The sequence below is a fragment of the Pongo abelii genome, chromosome X, assembly GCF_028885655.2.
Source record: "Pongo abelii isolate AG06213 chromosome X, NHGRI_mPonAbe1-v2.0_pri, whole genome shotgun sequence".
In the NCBI taxonomy this organism is placed as follows: Eukaryota; Metazoa; Chordata; class Mammalia; order Primates; family Hominidae; genus Pongo; species Pongo abelii.
This window is the reverse complement of record NC_072008.2, coordinates 141,659,594-141,676,085: the sequence shown is the minus strand read 5'-3', so window position 1 is coordinate 141,676,085 and position 16,492 is coordinate 141,659,594. Positions and strand designations below refer to the sequence as shown.

The 16,492-nt window shown below is 36.5% G+C and overlaps 1 protein-coding gene across 9 annotated transcripts in view; it reads right to left on the bottom strand.

The window, feature by feature from the left end:
• The window catches only part of INTS6L (integrator complex subunit 6 like), a 62,010-nt gene that overhangs the window by 6,150 nt on the left and 39,368 nt on the right, over positions 1–16,492 (bottom strand). For 5 of the 9 annotated variants that reach the window (XM_003779735.5, XM_054545121.2, XM_063721434.1 and 2 more), the window contains 5 exons: positions 6,949–7,043; positions 5,828–5,938; positions 3,350–3,568; positions 2,321–2,444; positions 1,160–1,302 (listed from right to left, as the gene is read on the bottom strand). In XM_003779735.5, the coding sequence (XP_003779783.1) occupies positions 1,160–1,302; positions 2,321–2,444; positions 3,350–3,568; positions 5,828–5,938; positions 6,949–7,043 (692 nt within the window). The remainder of the gene's footprint in view (positions 1–1,159; positions 1,303–2,320; positions 2,445–3,349; positions 3,569–5,827; positions 5,939–6,948; positions 7,044–16,492) is intronic. The other 4 variants (XM_002832150.5, XM_024241037.3, XM_024241038.3 and 1 more) reach the window with 1 other exon arrangement.

The window sequence follows — 16,492 nt, the reverse complement described above, 5'->3', positions numbered from 1 at the left end:
AGTTCTATTAGTTAGTTAGGTGTAATTTTTTTTTTTTTTTTTTTTGAGATGGAGTCTCACTCTGTCACCCAGGCTGGAGTGCAGTGGTATGATCTTGGTTCACTGCAATCTCCGCCTCCCAGGTTCAAGTGATTCTCCTGCCTAAGACTTCCAGAGTAGCTGGGATTACAGGCACCCACCACCACGCCTGGCTAATTTTTGTATTTTTAGTAGAGACAGGGTTTTGCCATGTTGGCCAGGTTGGTCTCAAACTCCCAACCTCAAGTGATTTGCCTGCCTCGGCCTCCCCAATGTGCTGGGATTACAGGCGTGAGCCACCTCGTCCAGCATAGTTAGGTGTAATTATTATCCACAGTGCTACAAAATGAGGAAAGCGAAGCATAGAAAGATAAATTGAGGATTTAGGTGAGGTGGAATACCTTTCAATCTAGTCTTGTCACAAAAGAGATTATTGTGTGGTCTGAGCCTTAATACCAATGGTCTCCTCCATGAGTGCAGCTATAATCCCATTTGTTTTCATGCTTTAATGGGCAAGTCAGTATATCTCTCACACACACACACACACACACACACACACACACAAACACACACACAGACACATGCCCCACATTAGATTTTTAGTAGGACCATTCAAGTAAAACAACATCACTTAGTACTTCATATTTCAAGGGACACATTCATCGTTTTCTAGATCAAGCACTACAGATATGAATCATGGAAACAGGAAATAAACTGTGATTTCGATATTAAAGAAATTAGTGTGTGGTGGAATGAATATAGACTCTGGAGTGAGAAAGACGTGGATTCAAATCCTTGCTCTTATGTGCTATGTCACAGGTAAGGCGTTTGACCACTGCGGCCTTTGATTTCTCCCCTTTAAAGGACAAACAGTAACGTTCGTCTTACAGAACAGTTGTGAGCATTAAGTGAGATCATTTAAAACACCAGTTCCTACTAGTACTCAATACATGGCAGCTCTGACTTTATTCAACCAACACACTCTTGCATCAGGAGGCTCCCACTAAGAGCCTTGGTGTCATATTTTATTGTTTAAACAAACAAATGGAGAACCTCTGATTTGTATTTATCTTGCCAAAAAGAAAATAATTATATAGCAAGAATATCCCAATTTAGGCAGACAAAGGCATAGGTATCCTACCTTCTTATCTTGTTTAAACGGATTGCCAAAAGTATGCAGTCTTTTGGGTTGGTCTGGATCAATCTCCCGTAGTGGAGAAGCCAATGTCTTCAGATATTCCTGATAGTTACCCATTTGTGCAACTGGAACACTATGAAGGGAATCTGCAAAATCACAGGAAAAGGAATTGATGCTTATAGCTGAAGCATATGGTCCTTTCAAGAAGACATGATCATAGTTTGGTTTAGCAGTGTGTGTCTTGGCATCGAATAGTATTTAAAGTCTCGAATCTAGCATTCTAGGATCTAGAATCATCTCTCTTCATCCCAATCATAACTTAGTCTACCATTACTACTGCCTACAGGCTCACATCGCTAGGATCAGAACAACTCCCTTGCCTTCAAATCAGGTTTGAGAATGGGCTGACCCTACACCACCATCCCAACTCAAATCACCACATATCTTCTGCATTTCAAAGAGTCTAGGCTCTACGGCATTCACTTATCATCCAGAGAATCTTGGTTAGTAGGTCTTAATCACTGAGAATTTGATTAAATCTGTAGGTTCTCTTCCTAGAAAAGCCCTCTTACACACAAAACTTTGTGTATAATTTCAGGGAATTGACCAGAATAAGATTTGCTCATTTTAGTAAACAGGTGAGCCTTTTTAAAATTAACAAAATGGAGTAAATGGAATTTGTAAATAGTCACAATTATCCTGGATACCATTAGGTTGATTACTTTCATTTAAGTGAGGCATTCTCTACTGAATTTATCACAGTAGGCTGAGTGTTATAGTGTTTGGGTGTGCAGATTGGGAAAACTGACAGACCTAGGTTCTGCCACTTTCCAACTGGCTAAACTTGGGCAAACTACTAAAATCCTCACTCTCAGTTTCCATGTCCAGGAAGTGCACATAAAAACAGTATCTATTTCCTGGGGTTGTTTGAAGCTTACAATAGCTAAAGCATGGCAAGTGTAGTGTATGTGCTGATTAATGCACACTTGCCCTTAAACTTGAAAAAAAAATGTGCCTGGTAAACAGACATAGGGATTCAGTGAAAACAGGCATTTTAAACATTAAAATACTATAAAATAGCCTACTCATTATGCAATAAACACTTTCCTGTAAGTCATGCCTGGCATTTTCCAAAAAAAAAAAAAAATTTCACAGTTATTTTACCTTCATCTTGTCCAACAATAAACTTGTGCGTTTTCAGCAGATTGGATCTCATTCTGGTCAGCTGGTCTAAAAGATCTCTACGGGGAATATCATAAGCATTTCTGTATGTCTGAGGTTTCAAATCCTATTTGAAATGAAACAAGTAATTTCAGTTACTCCTAAGGCTTTTAATATAGAAATGTCATACTTATCTCTCTTAAAATGTTATTGAAGAGTGTTATATCAATACAACTGACCACAGTAGAATTTTCCCAGTGGCAAAATTCCACTTGCTAGCCTTGTTCTGTGTTGTAACACACCTACAGGGTATTAAAGCCACTGGGACTATCCCTTTTCAAATATGTCATTTAAAACACCAAATCCCGAGATTGATACCTGTGGCCGCCTTGCAGGACCACTGCTCGTACTCTAGATGTATTCCTCTGGCAGCCATGGAGGGGAGGTGAGCTGCTGGGATCTCCCTTCAGGAAAGCAATGGCTGATCCTGCAAGGAGTGCAGTTAGCAGAGAGCCTCCCGCTGCTGTGGTGCCATAGGGATCCGCTGCAGCACTGAGCTGAGGCCATGCCCTTCCCAGGCTGCCCATGGCCAGTAACAGAGAATGGCAGGGTGTTAGGGCCTGGTCAGCTCTGCCCAGCGTGGCCCTCCTCTGTGGGAAATCTTGGTGCTAGAGGTCCCCACGGTGCTGGCCAAGACTTTCTCCAAGCTACACCAGTGTCTGAGCTTCTTCACATCCAATTCTCCTTCATTCCTCCCTCCTCTCACAGGTGATGGGTCAGCTTTGTAGCTTGGAAGCTCTGCCTGCCTACTCCAGCTTCATCTCCCCTTTATCTTTCATGGGCGTTACCCACAAAACATATCTTGTCCATTTAATTCCATATTGATATCTGCTGACAATTCCTAAACTGGCCCATTATTAACTACTAACTCCAAAATAGGATTGTCCATTATTTCAAAACTAAAGGAATATGAAAGACATAAATGTATCAGACAAGTTCAAACAAATACAAACTATTTATGTCACAATTTACCTTGTTTAAGAGCCCAATTTGGAAGCCAGCAAATTCTTTGGTGTTCAATTCTGTCAGTCTAAGCGCAGTTTCCCCTGTGATTTCTTTCAATAGTTTTCTAAAATTTTTATTGTGAGTCAAGGACATGCCACCTCCAGAATGATTTTTCACTTTAATTCCAATTTCCTGGGGAGGTTTCTTCCCCACTGATGCTAGTATTCGTTCTGACTCTAGTTTGGTCTAAAATGAAAGTACATAGTATGTTATAAAAACATCTACATTACCACTGTCATTTTTACTACTTAAGAAAGATAATACTTTCAGAACCCCACAGAACAATTTTCAATTACAAATCACAGAAAAATGGGTAATTAAACATTTTCCTGTGCTTCTTTGCACTACCACAGCAAACAGATAGGGGGCAGGAAAGACAAATAATATTTTCTTTTCTTGTCTAGTGTCAAAATTATAATAAAATCATGGAGAGAATAAAAACCATGAATAAGAATTTCATTCACAGACATTTAAAAGCACATTTTGTTACTATAAAATCTAGTCTAAGTGAACGGGTTCATTTCAGACTCAGACATAAAGGTTTAAGACTGTATTTATACATGTAAACTAGTACTAAAATTCAGATCACATCGACTAGCATTATATCTGAAAAAAACTATTTATCTCTAATATTGGACTATCCAAAAAAGGTCTGAAAAAATTAAACTATTTATCTCTAATATTTGACTATCCAAAAAAGGTCTTAGAAGATAATGCTTAATTTAACAGATATTACCAAGTAATTTGTAAAAAGCCTCTTAATAGGCGTTGTTATACCATATTGATTAATATTGCTTGAGTTATTATAGCGATATATATTTGGCATATTTTGTGTTTTACATACATCTGAAATGGCTCAAGAAACACTGGTGACCCAGTTATTAAATTAGTAATTTGAGCTATTATAAATTAGCTATGATCTTCTCTTTTTCTCAGAAAGATGGAATTCCACCAATGTTCGGTAAACCTAAAATGATTTTGGATTTCTTGTGGTTTGGTAACAGATATTTATTAATTTTCCCTAATTATTGGAATTAAGTCTATGTTTATTATCGCTAAAAAATTCTTAAGTCATGAAATATGAGATAAGAGCAAATGAAGCATCTGTTTCCTTAAATGGTCTTGAAAGCTCATTTGTAAAATGATACATGTGCCCCAAAAGGTCCCAGAACTTGCATTAATTAAAATCTCTGTACACTATTCTTCCTTGTGGCCATACCTTGGTGACACAGCCTTAAAGGCTTAGGTAAACATCAAATTTAAAAAAATCGATAGATCAATAGATAGATAAATAAATAAATAACCAAACCAAAACATTTACAACAACCACAAAAAATCTATTAGCAGAGAGGAAAGGAGGTTAGGGGGACACTTGGTAGATTAGAAATCTGGGGTTGCCTTTACTTTCTTTTGCACTTATAAGCACACTGGACTGGTAGGAGCTGGTAAGCTCCAGACCATACTGAAGCTGTTGTCAGTTCCTAGCAAGGTGTGTCGGCATCCCAACTGTGGAGTCACTTTGGTTCTTTGGTGAAATCTGATGTTTTGCTCACTACTCTCCATTTCCTAAAGGCCAAACTTCCAAACACATCCACCTTGAAGCATTATCACCACTGCGAATGCTACTATTGTCCCCTACCTGGGAATACCTTTGTGCATAAGGTAAGTAAAACTGCTGCATTAATTTGTCATATAACATAACACATTCATATGGTAGTAAAGTTCTAACTCAGTAGTTCTCAAATATTTCCATCCTACAAGAATGGGCTAAGTAGAGGTGAGAAGTATGATAAGGAACGGTGAGTGGAGGATGAGGTACTAATAGAGAGGGGCAGGCAAGGGACAAGGTGAATAATGGCAAATGAGGAACAGGTGGAGGGTGAGAAGAGAGGAAACTGAACTCCACTCTTCAGTTCCCCGTGGGGTCTATCACCCTCCAGTGTGAGGATCACTGGTCTCATCTCCCCACTCTCCAGGGAAAAGCATATAGCTCTTTATCCAAGGGCTAGCATGTGAGTATAAGTCCTTCACATGCCTGAAAACTAATCTAAGACAAGTCATTTAATCACACCACGCCTCAGTGTGCTGATCTAAACAGGAGGGATGCTGTAGCCCAGAGTGATCTGAGGAGGAACTAGGTTGAAGATAGACAAAATGTGACCCATGAGAGAAGTCTATTAAACCTCTGCCCCATATCAACCAGCTTGCGGGTAGGACAAACTGGCAGGCAAAAGGAGAAATGGCACAGCATCAAATGATACTGACAGACCCTTAACTGCAGCTTAATGGTGAAGCTAGAAGCCATAGAGAATCACATTATTACTAATCCATAAAGTGTAGAGATATATACACATTTAATTTGAAAAATTACAGTTACACTAAAGAATAAGGAAATGCACTTCTGAGGGCAAAGGATTTTTGTTTGTTTGTTTTTACCAATACTACCTGTTGGCTGAGTTTTTTAAGGTAAGAGATAACACTGTAACTAAGTCCACAATCTAAATTATCTGATATCAGATTTGGAGCTCCCATCATCCTTAGTGCTTTCTTTAATGGCTATAAGGAAACAAAATACACAACAGTAAGAATAGAATAAATCTTAAAATACTCAAAGTTCAGTTATAAGGGGCAAAGGGACATGATTCATTTCTTAGAAGTCAAGGTGCTGCACATAAAACCAAACATGGAACATTAAAAAGTGGCAATGAAAATAGCAGAGAAGTAAGGAGCAGAAAGTAAAAAAAAATCAGAAGAGAGTGGGATAAGAAGAGCAAGTAACAGCAAATTCAAACAAGTAAATTGCACTCAATCTTATTTCCCAAATCATCAAATCATTTCACATTGCATTTTATTGTTTGCCCCATTACTGCCATGGTAAACAGTAACACACCCCAATTTCTCCTCCCAGTGACACCAGTGGTACCATTTAAGATTCTGCCTTTTCACCTCTAGAAACTTGGCTTAAAGGTTACCACATCAACCTCTGAAATTATTTTGGTAATCTTGATTTAGATTATATTACCAGTTCAAAATCATGAATACTTCACACTATAAAAACCAAAATGAGGCCAAGTCATTTCTTAATTTTTTTGGATTCCGCCTCCCACCACCAGTGCCCCAACTTCATGCTGTGTCTAGGACACATTTAAGAGGCAATAGGCAACTGTAATGTCTTCAGATTTTCTTTTTCCAGAGGGAAACCCCATACTGAGAATTTCTAGAGTTAAAAAGGGAAGTTGATGTAATATATGAATCCAGATCTATTTATTCTTAAATTCCAATGTTATAATTTCATAAGGTTACTTTTAATAAGAGAAACATAGATGTGTTTTATAAAAATAACCATGGCAGTTAAAGGAATAAAATAGAGAAACAGCTCTCTTTTGTGCCGCCATGACATCTCCAAACTCTTACACATGATTTGAGAAGACAGTGACGACACAAATATCTGTAAAATAAAAAGATATCTCTCTTATTGCAACAGTAAAAGCTTTTGATCACTAACATTTCTTGTGACAAGAATTATCACTGATACAGTTAATACATATATACACACAAATACGTACTAATAGGTAGTATGGAGGCAGAGTTTTTAAGTAGCTGTCAAAAGCCTGTCGCCACTTCAGATTTGGCTTAAGCTTGTGAACTTTAAACAAGTCATCTGTAATAGAAAAATAAAATATTACATCATTCTAGTCCTGAGCTCTAAGATATAATCAAGCAACCCACATCTAGAAACTTCAGCTTTTAATGTAGATGAAAATTTCATTGGCGTTTATTTGATTATCTTTTTTAGTGGTTGTATTATTTACCAAAATTATATACAGTATTTTTTTCTAAAAAGTGAAATAAATTCTTAAGTTACATATTCCTCTTTCATCTGCAATGCTACATGAAATACAATATTAAAACAATGATTTTGATCCACCTGAAATATTTTCCCAACCTCTTACATATTGGTAACTAGTAATTTTCACCTCAGGGGCAATCCATGGTCACTGGTTGATGGAATAACATTTATTTCATTTAAACATAGAGGGTGTTATGCATTTTGCTGAAAGGTCAAGGTAAGAGACTTTACAAAGTATATACAAACAAAAGCTAAGCCTATAATTTCTAGGCAGTGATGAGCAAGCTCTAAAACTATATTTTAGGCCAGGCGCAGTGGCTCACACCTGTAATTCCAACACTTTGGGAGGCTCAGATGGATGAATCACTTGAGCCCAGAAGTTTGAGACCAGCCTGGGCAACATAATGAGACCCCCGTCTCTATAAAAAAATAAACAAAAATTAGCCAGGTATGATGGCATATGCCTGTAGCTGGGGAGGTTGAGGCAGGAGGATTGCTTGAGCCTGGGAGGTTGAGGCTGCAGTGAGCTATGATTGTACCACTGCACTCCAGCCTGGGTGACAGAGCAAGACCGTGTCTCAAAAAACATAATAAAATAAAATAAAATAATAAAATAAAAATTTTAATCAGCCTATGCTTTGTTTAGCCATATTTCCCTGCCTCTGCATTTTTTTTTTTTATTTCCATGATCACACATTTTGAGCCAAACTTTAGGTCACTCACTGACCTAAAGTCATTGGGTGATAGTAAAAGCACTAGTAGAAGTAAGTACAGATGTTAGGTTGAAGTTTAAAATTCTGTAGAACAACTAAACATGTTTCTTGAATACCATGTACTAAAAATGTTTGAACTAAAAATATTTACCTAAGTAGACATTCCCTATCTTTTCACACTTAAATTTAATTATTTTAATAATCTAAATACATTTTTATATACTGCATGAAAATTTCCTTCACATCTCATTATTTTCTTCCAAGTGTAAGAAAAAAATATTTTTCTAATACAATAAAAATATAAAAATTGGAATCCCCTGACATCAACATGAATCTGCCACACATACTATAGGTACCAAAGACACTATAAATTCATCCTTTATTTTGTGTCTTAAGGTTTTATTAGTTTTTATTTTTTTAAAAAAAATGCTTTACTTACAGAGACAAAACCATCCCTATCCCACATGCATAATTTTTTTACAAATAGGGCTATTCTTTGAAAATCTGAATTACTTTAGTTAAGAAAAGCGACTACGTATTTCCTTACTTTTACAGCTATAATAAATTATTCACTCCTGCTGAAACAAATTTGAATGAATTTACAAAGTCATAAAATGTAGGTCTTTTGTTAAAGATTTGAAGATATTTCTGGTTCATTGCAGCAAGTGGGGCCTTTAAAGACCATTCATATCTTGACAGAAAGGAATGAGAGACCATGGATATATCCTGTTATACCATGTCTTTATGTGGAGTCTGTTGGGAATTAGGCAGATTTTGGAAACTAACTGACAAACATAAATACTGGAGAATCTTTTAGATATAAATAGATTAGATAATCAAGTGAATAATACTCTTTGTATTTCTAACAATGCCAAGTGTAATGATTCCACCAAGGAGCTCGTTTAGGCTAATTATTTTCTGCCAGAGTTTTAAAATGGGAGTCAGGAGAAGAAAGAAAATCTTCTGCAGTCTAGATTAAGAGTAGAGAGCTCCTGGGGTGACACTGCCTTAGTCACTACCTCTGTAGCTCAGCAAATTATTTCCATGGCATTAAATACCCATTCACATGGACTCTCTAGGATGGTACAGTAAAGGTGTCACATAAACAATTAGCTGATCAACATTTGAAAGAAGAGGTGATGAGAGTGTAGAATGAAAGTAAAATGATACTGCCAACACCTCAAAAATGACTGGTATTTTCTCTTCCAGTTCCTTTCTCCCCATTTATTTCTTCAAAGAGAGGGAAGACCTGGGTTTGAGTTCAAGCTCAGCCACATCCTTAGCTCAGTGAGTTTGGAGAAATCGCCTTTTGTAAGCCTCCATTTCATCTATAAAATGGGTTAGATGATAATTGCCTTACCACAAGACTATTCTAAGGAACTACATAATGTTTGTGTAAAAGCCCCGTACAAAATGAAAAACAAACAAACCAGTGTAAGCTGTTAAGCACCAGATACATAGTGACTGATACACATCAAAGTATCCTGCTTCTCTTCTCTATGCTCATACCTCTCCCTTTCTTCCTCCTGATCATAACTGGTTTTAATATGGAACTAAAGTTTATTTTTTACACAAGTCCTCAGTTCTTAAAAGAACAGGTGGATCGAATGTGATATATTTAAGAAAATGAAAAAAAAAGTTGTTACAAATGCTCTAATTTCTGCAGTTATTAGGTCTCAGTAGAAAAACTAATTTCCTAATTGGGAGAGAGTCCTTTGCTAACTACAACAATTTGGTGACCTCCTTAATGACATGATTCTGGTAGCTCATTGATACAATTAAGCTTCGTTTATCTATTCCAGAAAATGAGATATTTTATATTTTTTAGTAAGTTTTAGTGCATAAGTAAACTATCATGACCTTAATTTGATTGAAATCTGGTATTAATAAAAAGAAAACAAGAGACACTGTTATGAACAATTACTGTACTATGCAGTAATATAGTGATGCTTCTGGACTAATGAATTCCAGAAGTTCTGTGTAACTTAACTTGCCCTTTTACTAACTGTCCCTGTCCACTAAAACTGCAAAATTATACAATAGCCTTTTTAGTATAATATAGCAGTGCCTTTGAGAGCTACTGAGATAATGTAGGTATTAATAATGACAATAATAATAACAACACCATTTATTGAGCACTTACTATTTGTCAGGCAAGTTCTAAACAATTTAACTGTATTAACTCATTTAATTCCAACTAAATCCCTTTGAGGTAAGTACTATCATTATCCCCATTTCACTAATGAAGAAACTGAGGCATAGAGAGATTAGGTATCTTGCCCAAGGTCATGAAACTAGCAAGTAGCAGAGCCAGATTCATACCTGGGCAGCTATGCCCTCCAGCCCAAACTCTTAACCACTATAAATGTCAAACTACCCAGAGAATTAAGTAATTATGGAAATGTTGAGTTTTTGTTTATTTCAGAAACTCACAAGGAATCCCAAGTTTGGACTTCAGGAGCTCAAGGACCTCCAGCCTCAAAGGGTGTTAAAAACCCTATACTCCTCAGAAAACACAGGTTACAGAAAGGCCTGGAGATGGATATTTGAAGCCAGGGGGCAGAATGGGAACTGAGTCAAGATTGGCATGGACCCTAGCTGAATGTATGGGATTAGGGAACAGGGGAAGAGTCAAAGATGCCTTCAGAGTTTCTGGTGTGGGATGTTTGCATAGACATGGTGATGCCACTAACTAAACTGTGGAGAGAGGAGGAAGAGCATGGTAAGGTAAGAGTTCAGCTTGGCTTGAAGACACTCTTGAAACATCCAGAAGGCTATTGGGCAACCAAAATAATTTAGGTCATCATGCTTTAGGCAGGGTTGGAGTCTTAGTATTATAGGCTAAGGAGGACCAGGCACAGATGCCACACATGTCTTACTGGTGACAGAAGACACTTCAAACAGAAGAAACACTTGACAGTTGAGGAATAGAGTGATGCGAACTAAAAGGTGACCAGGAAGACAGTGTCAGGATTTGACTTGGCATAGTGCTGGGGAGTTTGGGGATGGGCACCACATGGCAACTTAAGCACAGAAGGTTTTAGGCAAAGGAAGAACTGAATGCTTGGTCACACTATAATCATTCCTCTTAACCATTATGTCATGCCTTCATCTGACCTCCATTACCTGAAAGACGAGCAAAGGCAAAGTCGAGAGGATGAGTCTTGCTATTGTAAAGTGCTCTACATCCTGATAGCTACTGGAAGACCAGCTACTCTAGTTAAAGGAATTTTTAGGAAATAATTTGGAAGGCAGGCTGGATTTAGACCAAAGATGGGACCCTAGAGCTTAGCCCATAATAGTTGTATAGGACTTTCACAACTGCTCAGTAGTAATGAGGTCACCTCTACCCATATGGTGTCAGTGGAGGTCAAGTGTGGAAGATAATGAAGCATTCCTATCTCTTCCAGCCAGGAAGGTATCATTCTAGGGAGGATCCAGAACTCCTACCCACACACAACAATAACAAGGAGACCCCTCCCTTTTGGTGTCAATGAAGGCCAAGTGGCGAGCCTCGACTTCTACCTGGCATGAATGAGGCAGCACCTCCCAGTTTCTCCAAGACGGGTGTGAGAGGAAGAAAGTTAAAACAGAAGGTTTAAGTAAGATCCAGAGACTCATAACAAAATATTGAAAATGTACAGGAAAAAAATCACTCATCATACCAAGAACCAGGAAGATCTCAAAATTAATTTTTTTTTTTGAGACAGTGTATCACTCCATCACCCAGGCTGGAGTGCAGTGGCGTGATCTGGGCTTACTACAACCTTTGTCTCCCAAGTTCAAGTAAGTGTCGTGCCTCAGCCTCCCGAGTAGTGGGAATTACAGGCGTGCACCACCATGCCCGGCTAATTTTTGTATTTTTAGTAGAGACGGGGTTTCACCATGTTGGCCAGGCTAGTCTGGTCTGGAATTCTTAACCTCAATTGATCCAACTGCCTTGGCCTCCCAAAGTGCTGTGATTAAGGTGTGAGCCACTGTGCCTGGCCTCAAAATTAATTTAAAAAGACAATTAAGGGATGCCAACACCAAGATAATAGAGATGTTAAAAATATCCAATTTAAAGCGGCCATCATAAAACATGTTTCAAAAAATAATATGAGCAGGCTTGAAACAAATGAAAACACTTGCAAAGAAATAGAGAATAAGAATAGAAGATATAAAGAATAACTAAATGGAAATTTTAGAATTAAAAAAATACAATAACCAAAATAAAAAGCTCAGTAGATAGGCTCAACAACAGAATGCAGGGAACAGAGGAAATAATCAATGAACTGGAAAATAGAACAATGTAAATTACCCAATCTGAATAACAGAGAAAATAGAATAAAAAAAATGAACGGAGCCTAAGGAATCTAAGAGACTATAAGAAAAGATCTAACATTCATGTCAACAGAATCCTGGAAGGAGAAGAGAAAGAAAGTGGGGCTGAAAAAGTACTCAAGGTAATAATGGCTGAAAACCGGCCAAATTTGGAAGGAGAAATAAACCTACAGATTCAAGAAGCTGAGTGAACCTCAAACAGAATAATCTCAGAGAAATGCATGCCAAGACACATCATAATCAAACTTCTGAAAACTACAGGCAGAAATAAATCTTGAAAGCAAAGAAAAATAATACCTCATTTACAGAGGAAGAACAATTAGAATTAAAGTAGATTTCTCATTAGAAACCAAAAGAACAGAAGGCAGTTACACAGCATTTTTCTAGTGCTGAAATAAAAATACTGTTAACCGAGAATTCTATACCTAGCTATACATATATATATACACATATGGATATATACATATATATATGTATATATATGTATATATATATATATTTCAGGAATGAAGGGGAAATCAAGATAGTCTCAGATGAAAAGAAACTAAGAGAATTTGTCACTAGCAGACCTACCCTTAAAAAACAGCTAAAGGATGTTCTTTAAACAGAAATTAAACATAAAAGAACAAACCTTGAATTATCAGGAAGAAAGAACAGGATATGCCAAAATATGGTTTAAAACAATGGACTTTCATCCTGAGTTTTCTAAATTATGTTTGATAGTTGAAGCGACAGTTATAACACTGCCTCATGTATTTCTAATTGTACATAAAATAGTTCAGATAATTTTATTATAAATGGAGGAGGGTGAGGGAATATAATGAGAGATAAAGTTTCTATATTCCACTCAAATTAGTAAAATAATGAGAACGAGTAGACTGTGGTAATTTGTGTGTATATAACACCTGGAGCAATCACTAAAAAAGCTATCCAAACAGATATACTTGAAAGTACTATAGTAAAAGAAAATAGAATTCTAAAAAACGTTTAAATAACCCAAAAGATGCCAGTAAAACGAAAACAGAGAAAAGAAAAATAGAACAAAGAGAAAACAATACTATAAGACAGCATACTTAAGCCCTAACATAACAATAATCACATTAAATGCAGATATCTAAATACATCAATTAGAAAACAAAGATTGGCAGAGTGGATTAAAAAACATGACCCAAAAATGTGCTGTCCATAAGAAACTCACTTAAACAAAACAGTTATAGGCAAGTTCAAAGTAAAATGATGGGAAAAGATATATCATGCAAACATCAAAGAAAAACAGAAGTGGATACATTAGTATCAGATAAAGCAGACTTAAAAGCAAAGAAAATTAGCAAAGATACATTACATAATGATCAATCAAGGAAGAATACACCATGATTCTAAATGTGTATGAACCAAGTAAAAGCTGCAAAATAGTTGAAGCAAAAATTGATGGAACTGAAAAAGAAACAGACAAATCCACAATTATAGTTGGAGACTTCAACAACCCTCTCTCAAAAACTGATAGAGCAAATAGACAGAAAATCAACAAGGATATAGCAGAACACCATCAACCAACAGGAACAATTTAACACTTGTAGAATATCCTACCAAACAACATGACACCATACATTATTCTTAAGCACTGCTGGAATATATATTAAGATAGAAAATATGCTTTGCCATAAAGCAAATGGCAACATATTTATAAGAGTAGATATCGAATACAGATGTGTCCTCTGACCACGATGGAATTCAATCTAGAAACTAGTAACAAAAAGATAATAGGTAAATTTCAAAATACTTGGAAATCAAACAATACACTTCTAAATAATCTATGGGTCAAATAAGTCTCAGGATAAATCAAAAGACAAAGTAAAGTGAATGAAAATGAAGGACAACATGTAAAATTTGTGGAAAGCAGCTAAATTAGTGCTGAGAGAAATTTAAGGCACTAAGTACTACTTACAATAGAAAAGAGGAAAAGTATCAAACCAATAATCTAAGATCCCATACCAAGAATCAAAAAAGAAAAGCAAAACAAACTTAAAGTAAGAAGAAAGGAAATAAAGAAATCAATGAAATTTAAAAAAGAAAAAAATTGATAAGATTAATGAAACAGCTGGTTCTTTGATGAGATTAATAAAAGTGACAAACATCTAGCAAGGCTGACAAAAACAAAGAAGACATAAGACCCGTATTATCAATACCAGGAATAATATAGGTGATATCACTAAAGACTATGTACACATCAAAAGGACAATAAGGGATTGCTAAGAATGACTCTACACACATACATTTCACAACTTAGATAAAATGGACAAATGGACTGATTCCTCAAAAGGACACATAACCACATTTCACTCAATGAAATACATAATTTGAATAACCCTATAACCATGAAAGAAATTGAATTAATAATTTGAAAACTCCCAACAGGAATGTTTAGAACCAGATAGTTTCACTCAGGAATTCTATCAAATGTTTACAGAATAATTAATACCAATTATACACAATCTTTTCCAGAAAACAGAATAGAAGAAGCACTTCCCAATTCATTTTATGAAGAGCTTGTATTACCTTGATACTAAAACCAAAGACAACAACAAAAAAGAAAACTACAGGCCAATATCTTTCATGAATATAGATACAAAATTACTCAAGAAAATATCAGCACATAGAACTCAGTAATATATATGAAAAGAATTATATGCCATGACCAAGTGAGATTTATTTCAGCGATAGAAAGCTGGTTCAATATTTGAAAATGAGTCAGTGTAATCCACCATACTTACAGACTAAAGAAGAAAAATCATATGGTCATGTCAAATGATGCAGAAAGAACATTTGAGGCCTGGCCCAGTGGCTCGTGCCTATAATACCAGCACTTTGGAAGGCCAAGGCGAATGGATCACCTGAGGTCAGGAGTTCAAGATCAGCTTGCCCAACATGGTGAAACCCCGTCTCTAACTAAAAATATAAAAATTAGCCAGGCATGGTGGTACATGCCTGTAATCCAGCTACTTGGGAGGCTGAGGCATGAGAATCGCTTGAACCCAGGAGGCGGAGGTTGCAGTGAGCTGAGATTGTGCCACTGCACTCCAGCCTGGGCAACACAGCAAGATTCCATCTCAAAAAAAAAAAAAAAGAAAAGAAAGAAAGAGCATTTGAGAAGCTTTAACACCTATTTATGATTTTTTAAAACTCAGAAAAATACAAATAGAAGGGGAATTCTTCAACTTTTTATTTTTGAGATGGAGTTTTGCACTGTCTCCCAGGCTGGAGTGCAGTGACACAATCTCTGCTCATTGCAACCTCCACCTCCCGGGTTCGAGCGATTCTCCCGTGCCACCACACCCAGCTAATTTTTGTATTTTTTAGTAGAGATGGGGTTTTTCCATGTTGGTCAGGCTGGTCTCGAACTCCTGACCTTAGGTGATCCACCTGCCTTGTCTTCCCAAAGTGCTGAGATTACAGGCGTGAGCCACCGCACCCAGCCAGAACTCTTCAACTTGATAAAGAAAATCTACAAAAGCATTATGCTTAATGTAAGAATGAATAGTGCATAGTTGTTAAGCACTGATGGAACATACATCTTACCACTGCCATTCAACACAGTGCTGGAAGTTCTCTACAGTACAGTGAGGCAAGAAAAGAGAAGAAAAAGCACAAAGATAAGAATAGAAAAGGTAAAACTGTCTCTATTTGCAGATGACATAATTGTCTACATTAGACAGAATTCCAGGGAATCTACAAAACTCTCCTACAACTAATAAGTGAGCTCAGTAAAGTTGCAGGATACAATATTAACATAAAAATCAACTGTATTTGTGTATACTAGCAGTGAACATGTAGATACCAACATCAAAAATACAATACCATTTGCAATCACTCAAAAAATGAAGTAGGTGTAAATATAACAAAATATGCACCATATTTGTATGTGGAAAACTGTGTAACACCAATGAAAGATCAAAAAAGATCTAAATAAGTATTTGCAAGTCACCTATCTGTCAGAGGGCTAGCATCTATGATATATAAAGAACTTTTGAAACTCAACAGTAACAAAAGCAAACAATCTAATTAAAATATAGGGAAAAGTCAGTTCACCAAAGAACATATACAATGGCACATCAGCACATCAGCACATAGAAAGATGATCAATATTGTTAGCCATTAGGGAAATATAAATTAAAACCACAGTGCTATATCACCATACACCTATCAAAATGGCTAAAATTTTAAAAA